At 39.4% G+C, this 15,649-nt stretch overlaps 1 protein-coding gene across 2 annotated transcripts in view; it reads right to left on the reverse strand.

The window, feature by feature from the left end:
- Positions 1-15,649, reverse strand: part of LOC124619907 (sister chromatid cohesion protein PDS5 homolog B-B) — a 188,039-nt gene that overhangs the window by 6,574 nt on the left and 165,816 nt on the right. Inside the window, exon 21 of one of the 2 annotated variants that reach the window (XM_047146540.1) lies at positions 6,514-6,546. The exons of the other annotated variant lie outside the window; for it this stretch is intronic. Coding sequence (XP_047002496.1) covers positions 6,514-6,546 — 33 coding nt within the window. The remainder of the gene's footprint in view (positions 1-6,513; positions 6,547-15,649) is intronic. 2 annotated transcript variants of the gene reach the window in all.

The raw sequence follows: 15,649 nt of genomic DNA on the forward strand, positions 1-15,649 counted from the left end.
GGAAGTACAGAGGCAAAGATGTTGTTGAAAGACAGGTGAGGTATGAGCGGCAGCAAATTGAAATTAGCGAAGATTGAGGCCTGGCGGATAACGAGAAGAGAGGATATACTGAAGGGGAAGTTCCCATCTCCGGAGTTCTGACAGGTTGGTGTTAGTGGGAAGTATCCAGATAACCCGGACGGTGTAGCAGTGTGCCAAGATGTGCTGGCTGTGCACCAAGGCATGTTTAGTCACAGGGTGATCCTCATTACCAACAAACACTGTCTGCCTGTGTCCATTCATGCGAATGGACAGTTTGTTGCTGGTCATTCCCACATAGAATGCATCACAGTGTAGGCAGGTCAGTTGGTAAATCATGTGGGTGCTTTCACACGTGGCTCTGCCTTTGATCGTGTACACCTTCCGGGTTATAGGACTGGAGTAGGTGGTGGTGGGAGGGAGCATGGGACAGGTTTTACACCGGGGGCGGTTACAAGGGTAGGAGCCAGAGGGTAGGAAGGTGGTTTGGGGATTTCGTAGGGATGAACCAAGAGGTTACGAAGGTTAGGTGGACGACGGAAAGACACTCTTGGTGGAGTGGAGAGGATTTCATGAAGGATGGATCTCATTTCAGGGCAGGATTTGAGGAAGTCGTATCCCTGCTGGTGAGCCACATTCAGAGTCTGGTCCAGTCCCGGAAAGTATCCTATCACAAGTGGGGCACTTTTGGGGTTCTTCTGTGGGAGGTTCTGGATTCGAAGGGATGAGGAAGTGGCTCTTGTTATTTGCTTCTGTACCAGGTCGGGAGGGTAGTTGCGGGATGCGAAAGCTGTTTTCAGGCTGTTGGTGTAATGGTTCAGGGATTCCGGACTGGAGCAGATTCGTTTGCCATGAAGACCTAGGCTGTAGGGAAGCAGCTGTCATAATGGAGGTACTGTTGCTTGTTGGTGGGTTTGATGTGGACGGACGTGTGAAGCTGGCCATAGGACAGATGTAGGTCAACGTCAAGGAAAGTGGCATGGGATTTAGAGTAGGACCAGGTGAATCTGATGGAACCAAAGGAGTTGAGGTTGGAGAGGAAATTCTGGAGTTCTTCTTCACTGTGAGTCCAGATCATGAAGATGTCATCAATAAATCTGTACCAAACTTTGGGTTGGCAGGCCTGGGTAACCAAGAAGGCTTCCTCTAAGTGACCCATGAATAGGTTGGCGTACGAGGGTGCCATCCTGGTACCCATGGCTGTTCCCTTTAATTGTTGGTATGTCTGGCCTTCAAAAGTGAAGAAGTTGTGGGTCAGGATGAAGCTGGCTAAGGTAACGAGGAAAGAGGTTTTAGGTAGGGTGGCAGCTGATCGGCGTGAAAGGAAGTGCTCCATCGCAGTGAGGCCCTGGACGTGCGGAATATTTGTGTATAAGGAAGTGGCATCAATGGTTACAAGGATGGTTTCCGGGGGTAACAGACTGGGTAAGGATTCCAGGCGTTTGAGAAAGTGGTTGGTGTCTTTGATGAAGGATGGGAGACTGCATGTAATGGGTTGAAGGTGTTGATCTACGTAGGCAGAGATACGTTCTGTGGGGGCTTGGTAACCAGCTACAATGGGGCGGCCGGGATGATTGGGTGTGTCGGTGGGGTCAGGAGGTTGATGGAGTCAGGTGAAAGGTTTTGTAGGGGGCCTAAGGTTCTGAGGATTCCTTGAAGCTCCGCCTGGACATCAGGAATGGGATTACCTTGGCTAACTTTGTGTGTGGTGTTGTCTGAAAGCTGACACAGTCCCTCAGCCACATACTCCCGACGATCAAGTACCACGGTCGTCGAACCCTTGTCCGCTGGAAGAATGACGATGGAACGGTCAGCCTTCAGATCACGGATAGCTTGGGCTTCAGCAGTGGTGATGTTGGGAGTAGGATTAAGGTTTTTTATGAAGGATTGAGAGGCAAGGCTGGAAGTCAGAAATTCCTGGAAGGTTTGGAGGGGGTGATTTTGAGGAAGAGGAGGTGGGTCCCGCTGTGACGGAGGACGGAACTGTTCCAGGCAGGGTTCAATTTGGATAGTGTCTTGGGGAGTTGGATAATTAGGAGTAGGATTAGGATCATTTTTCTTCGTGGCAAAGTGATATTTCCAGCAGAGAGTACGAGTGTAGGACAGTAAATCTTTGACGAGGGCTGTTTGGTTGAATCTGGGAGTGGGGCTGAAGGTGAGGCCTTTGGATAGGACAGAGATTTCGAATTGGGAGAGAGGTTTGGAGGAAAGGTTAACTACTGAATTAGGGTGTTGTGGTTCCAGATTGTGTTGATTGGAATTTTGAGGTTTTGGAGGGAGTGGAGGTGGAAGTGGGAGATTGAGTAGATGGGAGAGACTAGGTTTGTGTGCAATGAGAGGAGGTTGAGGTTTGCTGGAAAGGTTGTGAAGGGTGAGTGAGTTGCCTTTCCGGAGGTAGGAAACCAGGAAATTGGATAGTTTTTTTTTTTTTTTTTTTTAATTTTTTTAGTTTTTTTTAATTCAGTAGACGTGTCTGCTTGTGTCTGTGTATGTGCGGATGGATATGTGTGTGTGTGTGTGCGCGCGCGCGAGTGTATACCTGTCCTTTTTTCCCCCTAAGGTAAGTCTTTCCGCTCCCGGGATTGGAATGACTCCTTAAAACCCACATCCTTTCGAATTTCCCTCTCCTTCCCTCTTTCCTGATGAAGCAACCGTTTGTTGCGAAAGCTTGAATTTTGTGTGTTTGTTTGTGTGTCTATCGACCTGCCAGCACTTTCGTTTGGTAAGTCACATCATCTTTGTTTTTAGATATATTTTCCCCATATATATCTGTGTGTGTGTGTGTGTGTGTGTGTGGAGGGGGGGGGTAGACTTTAACTGTTTATGTTGTCTTTTTTGTAAAGTTCCTTTAATGTGTTAAATAGTGTGCCCTTGCAGAGTGTGGTGTATTCATTTATGACCTGTTTTCCTTCTGCTGTTGCCTTCTGTATGTGGAAGTTCTCCTCAATGGTCAGTTTGCTGTATAGGCTGTGGCTGGGTTTTAGTATTCTTGAGTCTGTTTATTTTAGTTGGGTGGTGATTGTGGGTTATAAGGTGGTCAGCAAATGTGCTACGGGAGCTGTTGCTTTTTAAAGCTTTGACACATTCTGAATATCTGGTTTTGAAGTTTCTGCATGTTTGTCCTATGTACTCTAACCATATGTTTGCTTGATCATCTGCTAAAACCGTTTTTGAAAATATTAGCGTATTCAGTGTCAAAGGTGTTGTTTCAGTCTCTCTAGAAGATACTTCTTACTGCTTGTGACTTCACTTGCAATGTAATCAGCAATACAGTGTCTCTGATGTTACATACTCTTTGCTCTCTTTATTGGAAATTGCTGTTACTTTTCTACTTACTCTCTTTTGTGTCCCCAACCTTTCTCATTTCACACAGAATACAACATAAATGCTATCATATTTGCAAAAATTCTGTTTGATTGAGAACAAGCACAGATAAAAAAAGTTTACACAATAAAATTAAATCATAAGACTCAATTTTTGAAATATAAATGTACTTTGATAGAAGAAAAAGATCTACTCACCAAGCAGCAGCAGAGGAACACATGCCCATAAAGCTATTTAAATCTACAAGCTTTCAGAGGCAGTGTTTCTTCATTCTGGCAGGAGGGTTGAAGGGCAAGGAAGAAGGGTAAAGGTAAGGGACTCTTGAGGTTTACGAAGTGGACAAGTTTGGAAAAGTCACCCAGAACCTCTGATCAGGGGAGACTTACCAGACAGGGTGAGAAGAAAGTCTTGCACAGTGCAGTCCCCCACAAAGTCTTTCCTTCTCATCCCGTCCAGAACGTCTCCTCTGGCCTGGGGTTTGGTTGACTTTTCCTAACTCTTCCCATTTCCGAAACGTCACCTGTCCTCTTCCCTCTCCTTAAACACTTCTGCCAGAAAAGAAGTCAATGGCTCAAAAAGCTTACAAATTTAAACAAATCCGTTTATAAGTATGCATTTTCCTACTGCTGCTGCTTGGTGAGTAGATTTTTTATCTATACAATCACATTAAGTTAAATAACAAATATTATTGTCCTTGAACAGAAGGAAAGATACATAACTAGACAAAATTTTCTATTGATCACAGCAAAAAAAATTATATTGTGAAGTTAACATAACAGCTTACGTCTCGTTTCCTATTTTTGTTTTCATATTCATTCAGTTCCAAATAAATTTATTACAACAACTAAAAAACAATCACATTTCCAAAATTCATGTAGTTTTCCTGTCCAGCTGCATGATAAGGGCAACTATAGGAAATTAATAGAATTGTTAAGCTATTTGCAGATTAGTATGAATTTCTCAAACAAAAAAGGAACACAAGTGTACCAAATTTCTGAAGATTAATGCACTGAATATGAACACTGGGAAAATTACTATATATACTATCTTACTCCATGGAAAACATTCTTAATGAAGACTATGAAAAAAGAAACACAACAAAAATACTCATCACAGTGGACTGTAAGTAGGCAAAATTTCCTCTCCTTGCCACTGCATTTCGAAAAATAAAGATTATGCCAACCTCATTTCTGTATGGCAGTAAGCAAAAGATACTGCAGTAGTGGCAGAATATGTGCACTAAACTTCTGCAGTAATTACACTGCGGAAAGTGCTTTACATGAAATTGCAGTACACTCAGCATTAACAAGAAAATCATTACGGAAAAAGAGAAATATGTTAACATTAAATATAAATTAATATATTAAGAAACTTCCTCTAATAGTATTAACTGATGTGTAGCCTGAAAGTTGACCAACAGAACAGGTAAGAAGGAAATAGCAATTTTTGAAACGTATACAGAAGAATATTTAAGATTAGATGGGTGGAACAGATAACTAATGAAAAGGTACAGAATCAAATTGCGGAGAATATAAAAACTATGGTGCAAATTGACTAAAATAAAAGCTAGGTTGACGAACATGACCTGAGACCTCAAGGAATAGCTGATTTGGTAACTGATGTAAGGGTGTGGTGTAGGAACTGTAGAAGGAGACCAAGGCTTGAACACTGTAAACAGGGTTCAAGCAGATGTGTTTTGCAGTAGGTACACAGAGGTGAAGAGACTTGTATAGGATAGACTACTGTGGCAAGCTGCCCCAACCTACTCTTCAAGACTGAATAACTATAACATAAACAATATCATCATCATCATCATCGTCGTCTCACAATTAACTTTAATTTTAATTGACACAATGTATCCATCATAACTTATCAAGCAATCACCGAGTGTCAAGCAAATTTTCAGGATTAAATGAATAAGTAAATAAATATGACAGCAGATAAGAAATTAACAAAATCTTCACTGTAGTTCATGACAGTAACTGTTTGAAAATATTTTCTAACGCTTTCAAAAGGAAGGAAGAAAGATTATGGTTTAATGTCCTGTTAAATACAACATATCTGCAGATGGGGCACAAACTCGGATTAGCGAAGGACAGGGAAGGAAACAGGTCGTGTCTTTTCCAAAGGAACCATCCCACCATTTGCCATAAGTGGTTTAGGGAAAAACAAAAAACTTAAGATGTGGATGGCTGGACTGGGATTCAAACTACTGTCCTCCCAAATGTGACTGCAGTGTGCAGAAAAGATTTCGTTACTTCATAAAACAAGCATATCGCACAAATTTAACGGTTGTCAATCCAACTAAATACCTAGTGATTACAATCATGAACAACTTAAATTGGAACCATCAGAAGGGCACCTTATTTTGTGTTATTGCACAATAAGGAAGTGTGTGTCACAGATATGATACGTGAAGTGGGATGGCAATCGTTAAAACAAAAGTGTTTTCACTGTGGTGAGATCTGTTAACGAAATTCTCAGCACCAACTTTCTCCCCTAGATGCAAAAACATTTGTGTTGACTTTCACCTACATAGGGAGAAATTACCATAATATTAAAATTAGAGATGTCAGAGCTTGCACAGGAAAAATTGTGTATTCGTTTTCCCCCCATAATTTAGTAATAGTAAAAAAATAGTCTGTAAATGGTTCTATAAACCCTCTGCAAAAAACACTTAAGAGTTAGTTGTAGAGTGGACAATTGGATGCAGAACCAGTGCACACTTCGCTTGGTATATTTAACTACAAACAGTTTACTGATAATGTTGACAAAGAACTGGAAATGCATGTAACACCTAAATGGGAAAAGCAAGTTTTACACATGATTTCAGTTTTCAGGATACAATTTCATTAGTTACTTAAAAACTCTGAGGGTTGAGATACCCCAAAATAAAAATAAGGTTTACTGAAAAGCAAGATTTTACTTTTAACTAATGAATTCTGTTAAATGCAGTTTACTCCTTAGTTAAAACACTTACAGTACCACACTAACAATACTGTAATTATATATAGAGTATATTCACACAAAATGATCATGAACGTCATTTTATTTTAAAGCCTTTAAGAGGAATGTGAAAAATATTTGTTTATTTCATAAAACAAACATATCAGAAATCATATTTTTAGGCCTCTATTGTGTAAGTATAAAGAAGCTCTCATAATAAATTACCTCTGCATCAATGCATTCGATGGGTGCTTCAAGCTGCGTGTAAGAAAAAACTGAAATCAGTAAATATGTCATGTGCAAAGAAAATTATAATGTTTTTAAAGGAGTAGCATCAACAGAAAACGTTGACAGAGGTATCATGAATACTGATGAATACAGTTACATTGGAACAGAATTAAACATTTTAAAATACTTGAGCACACGAAGCTTTACATTAATGGAAACATGGAACTGAACATAGTAACACAAGCAATGTACAGTACAATGCAGGTTGTATTTGATACAACATCTTCATCATAAAATAGGCTGATGAATTACAATTTTACTGACAGCCATGTTAAACTGCTCAAAGCTGAAGAAACTCTGTCTTCATTTCACAGGTAAAGCAGGGAATATCTCTGCATTTTATTACGTGCACTCTGCTGAAACCACAAAGATAGCTTCCACAGAACACCACATAGCACTCAGTCTCAAAAGTTTAATGTCAATCTGCAGCTAACGGTGCTTTCCCGTGTTCTGTGACAGAACAAGTTAAAGAGAAATGGATCATCTGACACAAAAATATACAAAATAAAGGGAGGAGTAAAGGTAACAACTCATGTACAGTTGCGGAACTGAGCCACTGACAAGCACATAAACAAACCTGAAAACGTTCCTTTCTTTCGGACGAATTCTCCTGCAGAGCTAATAGAAGACACACAAAAACAAATAAACCTGCATAGCTATATTGTCCCATCTGACTACATTATTCCAGTTCTCCACACTATTGTCCATTGCACACACCTGCCACTGCTTGTGGCCAGAACGAGCTCATCAGTGACACATTCATATGCCGTGTGCTTGCTGGCTCTCCCTCCCAGCCATCGTTCCCCAACCTCCCTCCTGTTCTCCAATTCCTTTTTCACTTTATCCACACCAGCTGATATAGTGCCTCACCCGAACTTAGATGCAGTGCCAGGACAATGTAGCAACGCAGATGTATGCATATTCTATCTGCTCTGCAGTTCGATTTGTCCAAATGATAACTTTCTCAAGTCTTGTTTTGTGCATGTTGATGACTCAATGTCTCAACTTTACGGTGGACGAGTTGTTATTTTTATTTCTTCCATTATTTATACTCCAACAAGAACTTTTCTTAGCATAATTATAAAAAATATAGCTACAATATTGTAGGAAAATTTGAATTTAGTTTTCTCTATGTAAGAACTGTGGGCCAAAAACTAAGACCTGCCATGTAAATGTGACTTGCAGTTTAACTTTACTATCATTTTTATTTACTTATTCTTGATTACAAATGAAAAGGTAATGTTTCCAGTGAATATGATGTTTCCAGCAAATTATTAAAAACCAGCATGATCAGCATATGTAAACCTTTAAGGTTACATAATATTTACAATACTGAGGTTTGTAAATTTTGAAAATTATCACGTCACACCACTCTCTCACAAAATGGCAATAAAGCAAAGCAAACACAAATGCATTACAAAAGCATTAAGCATTCATACTGTAAACAAATGACCAGGAAACATGCTGCAAGGTTTCGGTTCACCACTTACTTTTCCCCAGTTTAAAAGGATTTTAAGCATAAAGAAAGATTACACAGTTAGGACCCAATGAGGTAATACAATACAAGCCTCTTAGTAATAATTTTGCTGCAAGTGCAATCCCAAAGAATGATTTATTGCAAGCATGTACCCATTTCACTCTGAGGAAGGAAAAAAATGGGATCTGGATTAAATGAGATTAAAATCATTAAATATTTATGACTATTTAAAACTGTGCACTTCACCATCCTGTGTAATCTTGCTTCCTGGAGGGGAGAATTTTTTAATATATCACCTACTGCCTGATTCAAAATGTTGACATAAAAAAGTCATTATTTTTCTTCCTACTACTCTTCACCACCTTTGCAGTTTCATTCATTTCAGCAAGTCTTCTACATTTTCCCTACCTCTGGCTACACAGACTACACTGTCTGTGAATCTTAGCATTGGAACCTGTTCCCGTTGTACTTTTATTGCTGTTTCTGAAATTTTCTTTCACTTGCTTCACTGCTTTTTTGAGGAGCAAGTCGAACAACCATTCCTAACACTAACTTGTCTTTCTTGACCAACCACTTATTATTCCCACTTCGAGTTTCAGTGGTTACTTGTCTGTCTCTGTATTTTAGCCCCAGTCTTCTAGGGACTGTGACAACCTTATTCCACCTTACATTGCCAAAGTCCCTCTCCAAGAACCTTTTCCAGGGTGCTAGGAAATTATCCTGATTCCCTCCCCCCCCCCCCCCCTCCCGACTAATTTTCATTATAATCCACTATGTGAGGAGTGCTTCTCTGATATACTTCCCTTCCTGAAACCAAATTGATCATCCATTATGTCTTCAATTTTTCTTCCTATTTTTCCATTTATTATTCTGGACAGCAGTTTATCTGTCAGAACTCATCCGATAGTTTTCACATTTTCCGCATATACCTGATATTGCTTTTCTGAAAATATGATGAAAAGTCACATTTCAAAGATTTTCGACAGCAACTTAAATAACCTTCTAGTTTCCCCATCTCCCACAGGTATCAAGAATTCAGAAGGTTTATCATTTTCTCCTGCTGCCTTCTTTAAGCTCAGACCATTTAGAGATCTGTTAAACTTTGACCTCATCTATTTCTTCCACCTAAGATTCCTTCTCCTCCTATTTCACACTTTGGGACAATTCAACTGCACCACACAGGTCTTCAGCGTACTCTTTACCTTGCATTTGCTAGAGATTCTCCATCTGCACATAAAAAGTTAACACCTTCATAATTTACTACTCTGACATTACATTAAATCTTCCTATATGCTGCGTAGATTTTTCCTGCAATACTATCTTTGTCAATATCTTAATATGTGTGTCTGATCCGCTGTGATTTAGCCTGTTTGCACTTCCTGCTCATTCCATTCCCAGGAGACCTATACTGTTCCTTCCTCTCTCATTCTTCAGATTCTTGAAGATCATTCTTCCATCCAAGAGCTTCATTATTTCCCAGTTTATCCATGGCTTCTACACTTCTGCTTTGGACATACCAATGAGATCTGGTTTGCCTTAATTATTTCATTCTTTCTTATATGTCACTTCTCTTCTACCGTACTACTATCAGCGTTTTTGCTGACACCAATGGTAACTACCTCCAGGAATTTTCACTTCATATCATTATGCCCTAAATTTTCGTTATTACGTTTCCTTGTATACTTCTTTTTCTTTATCCTATGGGATTGCAACTTACTTCTCATTAAATATGTGCTGTAATAAACAGGTTTCATTATGATGTAAGTGTCTCTTAAAATCAGTTCTCACATTATAACGTAAAAGTGGACTTGTTAAAGAAAAATGCATTGGACATATAAATGCTACCCAGGGAGAGGCTATACTTGTGTTTTCAAAGTGACATGGCAACAAGATATACCTAACATTTTTGCAGAAAGGCAATGAAAATCCAAGTAAATAAAATATTCACCTCGTAAGTCTTGACATTGCCAATTGATGAACAGTAATAATATTCCATGACAGTTATTCACAAACTGATGCAGGGGATAATTATAATGAAGTCATACTAGTGAAATGCTGGTAGTATGAGCTACTTGTCTTAAAAGAGGACGCAAAGTAACTTTTACTTCTCAAAACTGAAATTTTGCACATGAAAATCTGACTTCTTATTCCTGTGTTTAATGGATAAAAGTATGTATTATATATTTCCTTTTTTCTTGTGGTTTAATATAGATCATATGGTGAAATAGTGTTGCTTGCTTGCAGGGGGACTAGGTGGGACATTACAGAATCCCACACTGTTCTGAAAATGCTCAACATCCAATGCAACATACGAGGTCTGTACAAAAACTTCCAGAACTTTGTCCACAAAATTTTTCTATGCTTACCTTTTACTTATTGTGCATGGCCTTTATCAAAATACTCTCCTCCACAATTGATACACTGTTCTCAATGACATTTCCACTCCGGAAGCAGTCTTGGTACGCCACTTGCTGGACGATAGGAAGTGCTGTCTGTGAATTTTCTTTTATCTCATCTATTGCCGCAAAACTTTGTCCTTTCAATGGGGTTTTCAACTTTAGAAATAAAAATAAAAAAAGTCTGCAGGGATCAGGTCTGGAGGATATAGAGGATGAGGCAGCACAGTGATTTCATTTTTTATGCAATAGTAATGCACCAACAGGGACATATGTGCGGGTGCGTTATTGATGCAAGAGTCATGACAAAGAAAACTATCAGCATGGCTCTTACTTTTGACCCAACCAGATGAGCTTCTTTTGGTCTTGGAGCACCTTTCCTGACTCATTGTGAAGACTGAGCCTTGGTCTCAACATCATGACTGTAGACCCACATCTCTTCAGCAGTTATGATTCTCTTAAGGAACATCTCATTCTCATATATGCAATCCAAAAGCTCTTCTCCTATCGTGAGGCAAAGGTCTTACTGGTCTTGACTCAAGAGCTGTGAGATGAACTTGCAACAAGATGCATTCCAAGATGCTGTGTCAGGATTTCATGACACGTTCCAACTGAAATGTTACATTCTTCTGCAATCTCTCAGACAGTCGGTCTTCAATTGGCAGGCACAATTTTGTTCATGTTCCTAACATGAGCTTTGTTGGTACATGTCAAAGGACATCCTAAGTGAGGGTCATCTTGAAAATAACACCAAGTATGGCTTAAGCACTCACCACTGTAGGCTTCCTGCATCATTTGGTTGGTCTCTGTAATGGCCCGCTTGAGTTTATGTAAAATTTAATGCAGCGTGTAGCTCCTCTAACTCTGCCAATTCCAAATTCGCAAACTGTGCAACACAACGTTCTACTCAATACAGCAACGAACAATAACTAACAGACATATGATAATGAAACTTCCAGCAGTTACACATTAAACATATCCACATGAAGGGATGCCTACTGCAATTTGCTCCAACACACCATTGGCGCAAAATTATGGATGTTCCATAATTTTTGGAACAAACTTCTTACTGTTCAACTGTGATGATAAAAATATTGGTTTAATATTAGCGAAATCTATATAAAGCTTATAGTTAATATTTGTTGTTGGCTTGTATAAATGTTAAGTTTCAGACACTCTTGCGGAAAGAACATCATAGTGGGCAATGAGCTGTAGGTTACATATTGCGGGAAATATATTATGTAACAAGATCACTTCATGCTTCTGTCCACGCAGAGGGACAGACAAGTCAACAAAGGTCTGTAGTACGAGGGTCACTCCAAAAGAAATGCACACTATTTTTTTTTTTTAATCCATAGTTTATTCTATATGTTTGAAAGTTTTACAGTGTGTAGATACATCCTTTAGGAACAATATTTTCATTTCTCCACATAATTTCCATCCCTCTCAACTGCCTTATGCAATCTTGGAACCACTGCCCATATAGCCGCACGCTAAAATTCTGGATCAACCTGTAGGAGCCACTGTTTGGCAGCGTGCACAAGGGAGTCATCATCTTCAAACCTTGTTCCACAAAGAGAGTCTTTCAATTTCCCAAAGAGATGATAGTCACATGGAGCCAGGTCAGGACTGTAAGGCGGGTGTTTATGTGTTGTCCATCCGAGTTTTGCGATCGCTTCCATGGTTTTCTGACTGACATGTGGCCGTGCATTGTCGTGCAACAGCAAAACATCCTGCTTTTGCCAATGTGGACGAACACGACTCAGTCGAGCTTGAAGTTTCTTCAGTGTCGTCACATATGATCGAATTTATGGTGGTTTCACTTGGCATGATGTCCACAAGCAAGAGTCCTTCAGAATCGAAAAACACCGCAGCCACAAGTTTTCCAGCAGGAGGTGTGGTTTTGAATTTTTTTTTTTCCTTGGGTGAATTTGCACGATGCCACTCCACTGATTGTCTCTTCGTCTCTGGTGAAAAATGATGGAGCCATGTTTCACCACCTGTCACAATTCTTCCAAGAAATTCATTTCCACCATTCTCGTACTGTTCCAAAAGTTCGCTGCATACCATTTTTCTTGTTTCTTTGTGAGCCACTGTCAACATCCTGGGAACCCACCTGGCACAAACCTTTTTTAACGCCAACACTTTCAGTATTCTGCAAACACTTCCTTCCCCTATCCCAACGTAGCGTGACAATTCGTTCACTGTGATGCGTCTATCAGCAGTCACCAATTCGTTAACTCTCTGCACACTGTCTGGAGTGTGTGCAGTATGAGGCCTGCCCCTGTGAGGAAATCCTCAATATTGCTGTGCCCACTTCACCACGTAACCTGCTTGCCCACCGACTAACTATACTGTGATCGACAGCAGCATCTCCATACACCTTTTTCAACCTCTTGTGGATGTTTCCCACTGTCTCATTTTCACAGCACAGGAATGCTATGACAGCATGTTGTTTCTGACGGACGTCAAGTGTAGCAGCCATCTTGAAGACACGCTGTGATGGCGCCACTCACAGGAACAGGTTGAACTAAGTTCGAAAACAAGCGGGAATAGTTTATCTACACAATGTAAAACTTTCACACATGCAGAATGGAAACTGTATTTTTACAAAAATAGTGTGCATTTCTTTTGGAATGACCCTCGTATTCTTTGTAATGAACAAAAGATGTTTATGACCCTAAATAGTTGTCTTAATGAATTTGTGAATCAACAGAATTATTTATTTGAAATTTCTTTTAAATAAAAAGATGAAACAAAAGTTTTGTGAACGTAGTACCCACTGAATTTGTGAGGGGGGAGGGCCTTTGCAAGTGTGGATATATGGATGTAGCCAACAGTTGCATTACCTGCAACCACTACTTGCTCAAAACCAGCAACTCAAGTGAGCAAGAAGTACCTCTCTATCGCAATGTGTATTATTATAAATTACAGCATCAAACTTCGTGATACTTTGCCCAAACTTCAAGTACATCTTGCACATGCTACATTGTATGGAAGCCAATTTTTCAAAGGATCCGGAAACACTGTATCAATCATAACTGCGAGAATGTCACCCACAGTCTAGGTTCAACTATGACAATATTATTACAGTTCAAGAGCTCATGGGAGGAAAACCATACTTAATTGTTCTCCAGACATCGATGATAGTGGGTCTAAGAGTTGGGAGTGCTCATTTTATTCTTGGAGACCATATTTAATATTTCAAGGTATCAACAGAGAGATCAATGACACAAAGAGAGAAATGACTGGAAAGCTCTGCATCACCTTGAGATAGAAGATAGTGTGGAGTGACAGATAATAGGAGATTCCCGACTCTTTTGAGATGTTAATATTTTTTGTACCAACTGACACGTAAATTGTATAACATAGGAAATGACACTGGTAATATGTTTCTTATTTTACAATTCTACAGAAAAAGATACAACAGTCTAACACAATAATAGATTTTTGAAATTCAGTGGTCAAGTTTTAACTCTTCCTGTGGCATTATTATATATCTCTACCCCTCCCCCCCTCTACCTCCCACTACACATGCAAACATCTGGTCACTGATAAGTCAGCAATGAACCAGTTTGTACACATTTGGTTGCTGGTCCCCCCCCCCCAAATCTCTCTTTAGTTGAGAATGTTATTAAAAAGATGACTTTTTGCAATCTGATTAGTGTCAAAGCATGTAAGATTATATTTATGAAATGTCTTCATGTTAACGGACTTTCTGCCGCTTCGCGAAACAAAAGTTTATAGTGAAGGATAAAAATACAAAACTGATAATTATGCACACATCCTTTAGGTTTCAGCAACTGATAAGTGTTGAACAAGACCGAAAATGTAAGCCAAATGCAGGCCAATAAATTAATGGTAACTATTCTGAGGATTGAACTATTCTTAATTCTCACAAGTTCCTGAAAACCAATCTTCAGTATTTGAATACTGCACTCAAGATTGCTGTCTTGTATTTCATGTTGTGGACTGGCTTGTGCCAACAGCACTTGCTCAAACAGAATATAAAAAAGTTGCGCACTACTCAGTACTCTGATGCGTATTTGTTTATAATTGGCTCTTACTATAGTAATTCAGGCAACAGTTTTCACTTGTTTAAGTGTTAAATTTAATAGAAATTGACACAGGAAGATGCATTAAAAAAGGAACAATGAAAACAAGATCATGCATACTTTACATCTGCTTTAGCACAATCCCACGGAATTTCATTACAACTTGTTCCATTCTAAAATTTCTGAGAGCCTGTAGTTGCACTGAATGTTCAGCACACACACACACACACACACACACACACACACACACACACACACAAACGTTGTTTTTTAATTTCTTTTATCCAATGCTGTTTAAAAAAAAATTTAAAAAAATCTGACGGTTTGAAATGAACACTCACTTTTAAAGTAACAGAATTTACAGCTTTGTTTTTGGTCCCACAATGGCTACTTAGAAGTAACAGTGACAGTTTAATCAATCACTGTTAAGTCAGCTGAAAAGGCAACTTTTGAGGTCCAATGTTTCATCATCGACTGACTGCTGGGGTAAGTAATTGTACCCAAGCTGCACTGTAAACTTTTGCTCTGTAGCCAGCTGCACTCTTTAAAAGTCCTCTCTCCTCACTTCACATGTATGTATTTAATTCCTTTTGATCTCTCAGAACAGAGATCTTGGTTTTGCCCACCACTACTAACAGTTTCAGTACATTGTCAGTTTTGTATGTTCATTCAAAGAAATAGTACCATTCTACTGATCAGTAGCTACTGTCATAGTGAACAAGCAACCACTCAATGGAGGAAAAGGGGGGGGGGGGGGGCAAGCAACAAAAGAGAGGGGGGGGGGGAGACAGAGAGGGGGAGAGAGAGAGATAAGGGAGAGGGAGGGGGAGAGGGGGGGGGGAGAGACATAGTGATGCTCCTTTCTTTCTGATGACATCAAAAGTCATTTATTTTACTACACAGCATGCATCTTCAAACAATATTAGCTGTTAAGTATTAGGCAGCAGCTGTCGTGGTATGACATGAAAACCATCATGCATGAATGCTGAATATTCTGGCATGTGCATTAAGGATGATCTACAAAGTTAAAATAATGAACATGTAAATGAAAGTAATCAATTTTTGAAAATATACAAAAATTGGACATATAAAAAATCTCCTCACCAGAAGTGATAGGAGAAAAAACATATAAAAGTTAAAGAAAT

The sequence above is a fragment of the Schistocerca americana genome, chromosome 6, assembly GCF_021461395.2.
Source record: "Schistocerca americana isolate TAMUIC-IGC-003095 chromosome 6, iqSchAmer2.1, whole genome shotgun sequence".
Classification (NCBI taxonomy): domain Eukaryota; kingdom Metazoa; phylum Arthropoda; class Insecta; order Orthoptera; family Acrididae; genus Schistocerca; species Schistocerca americana.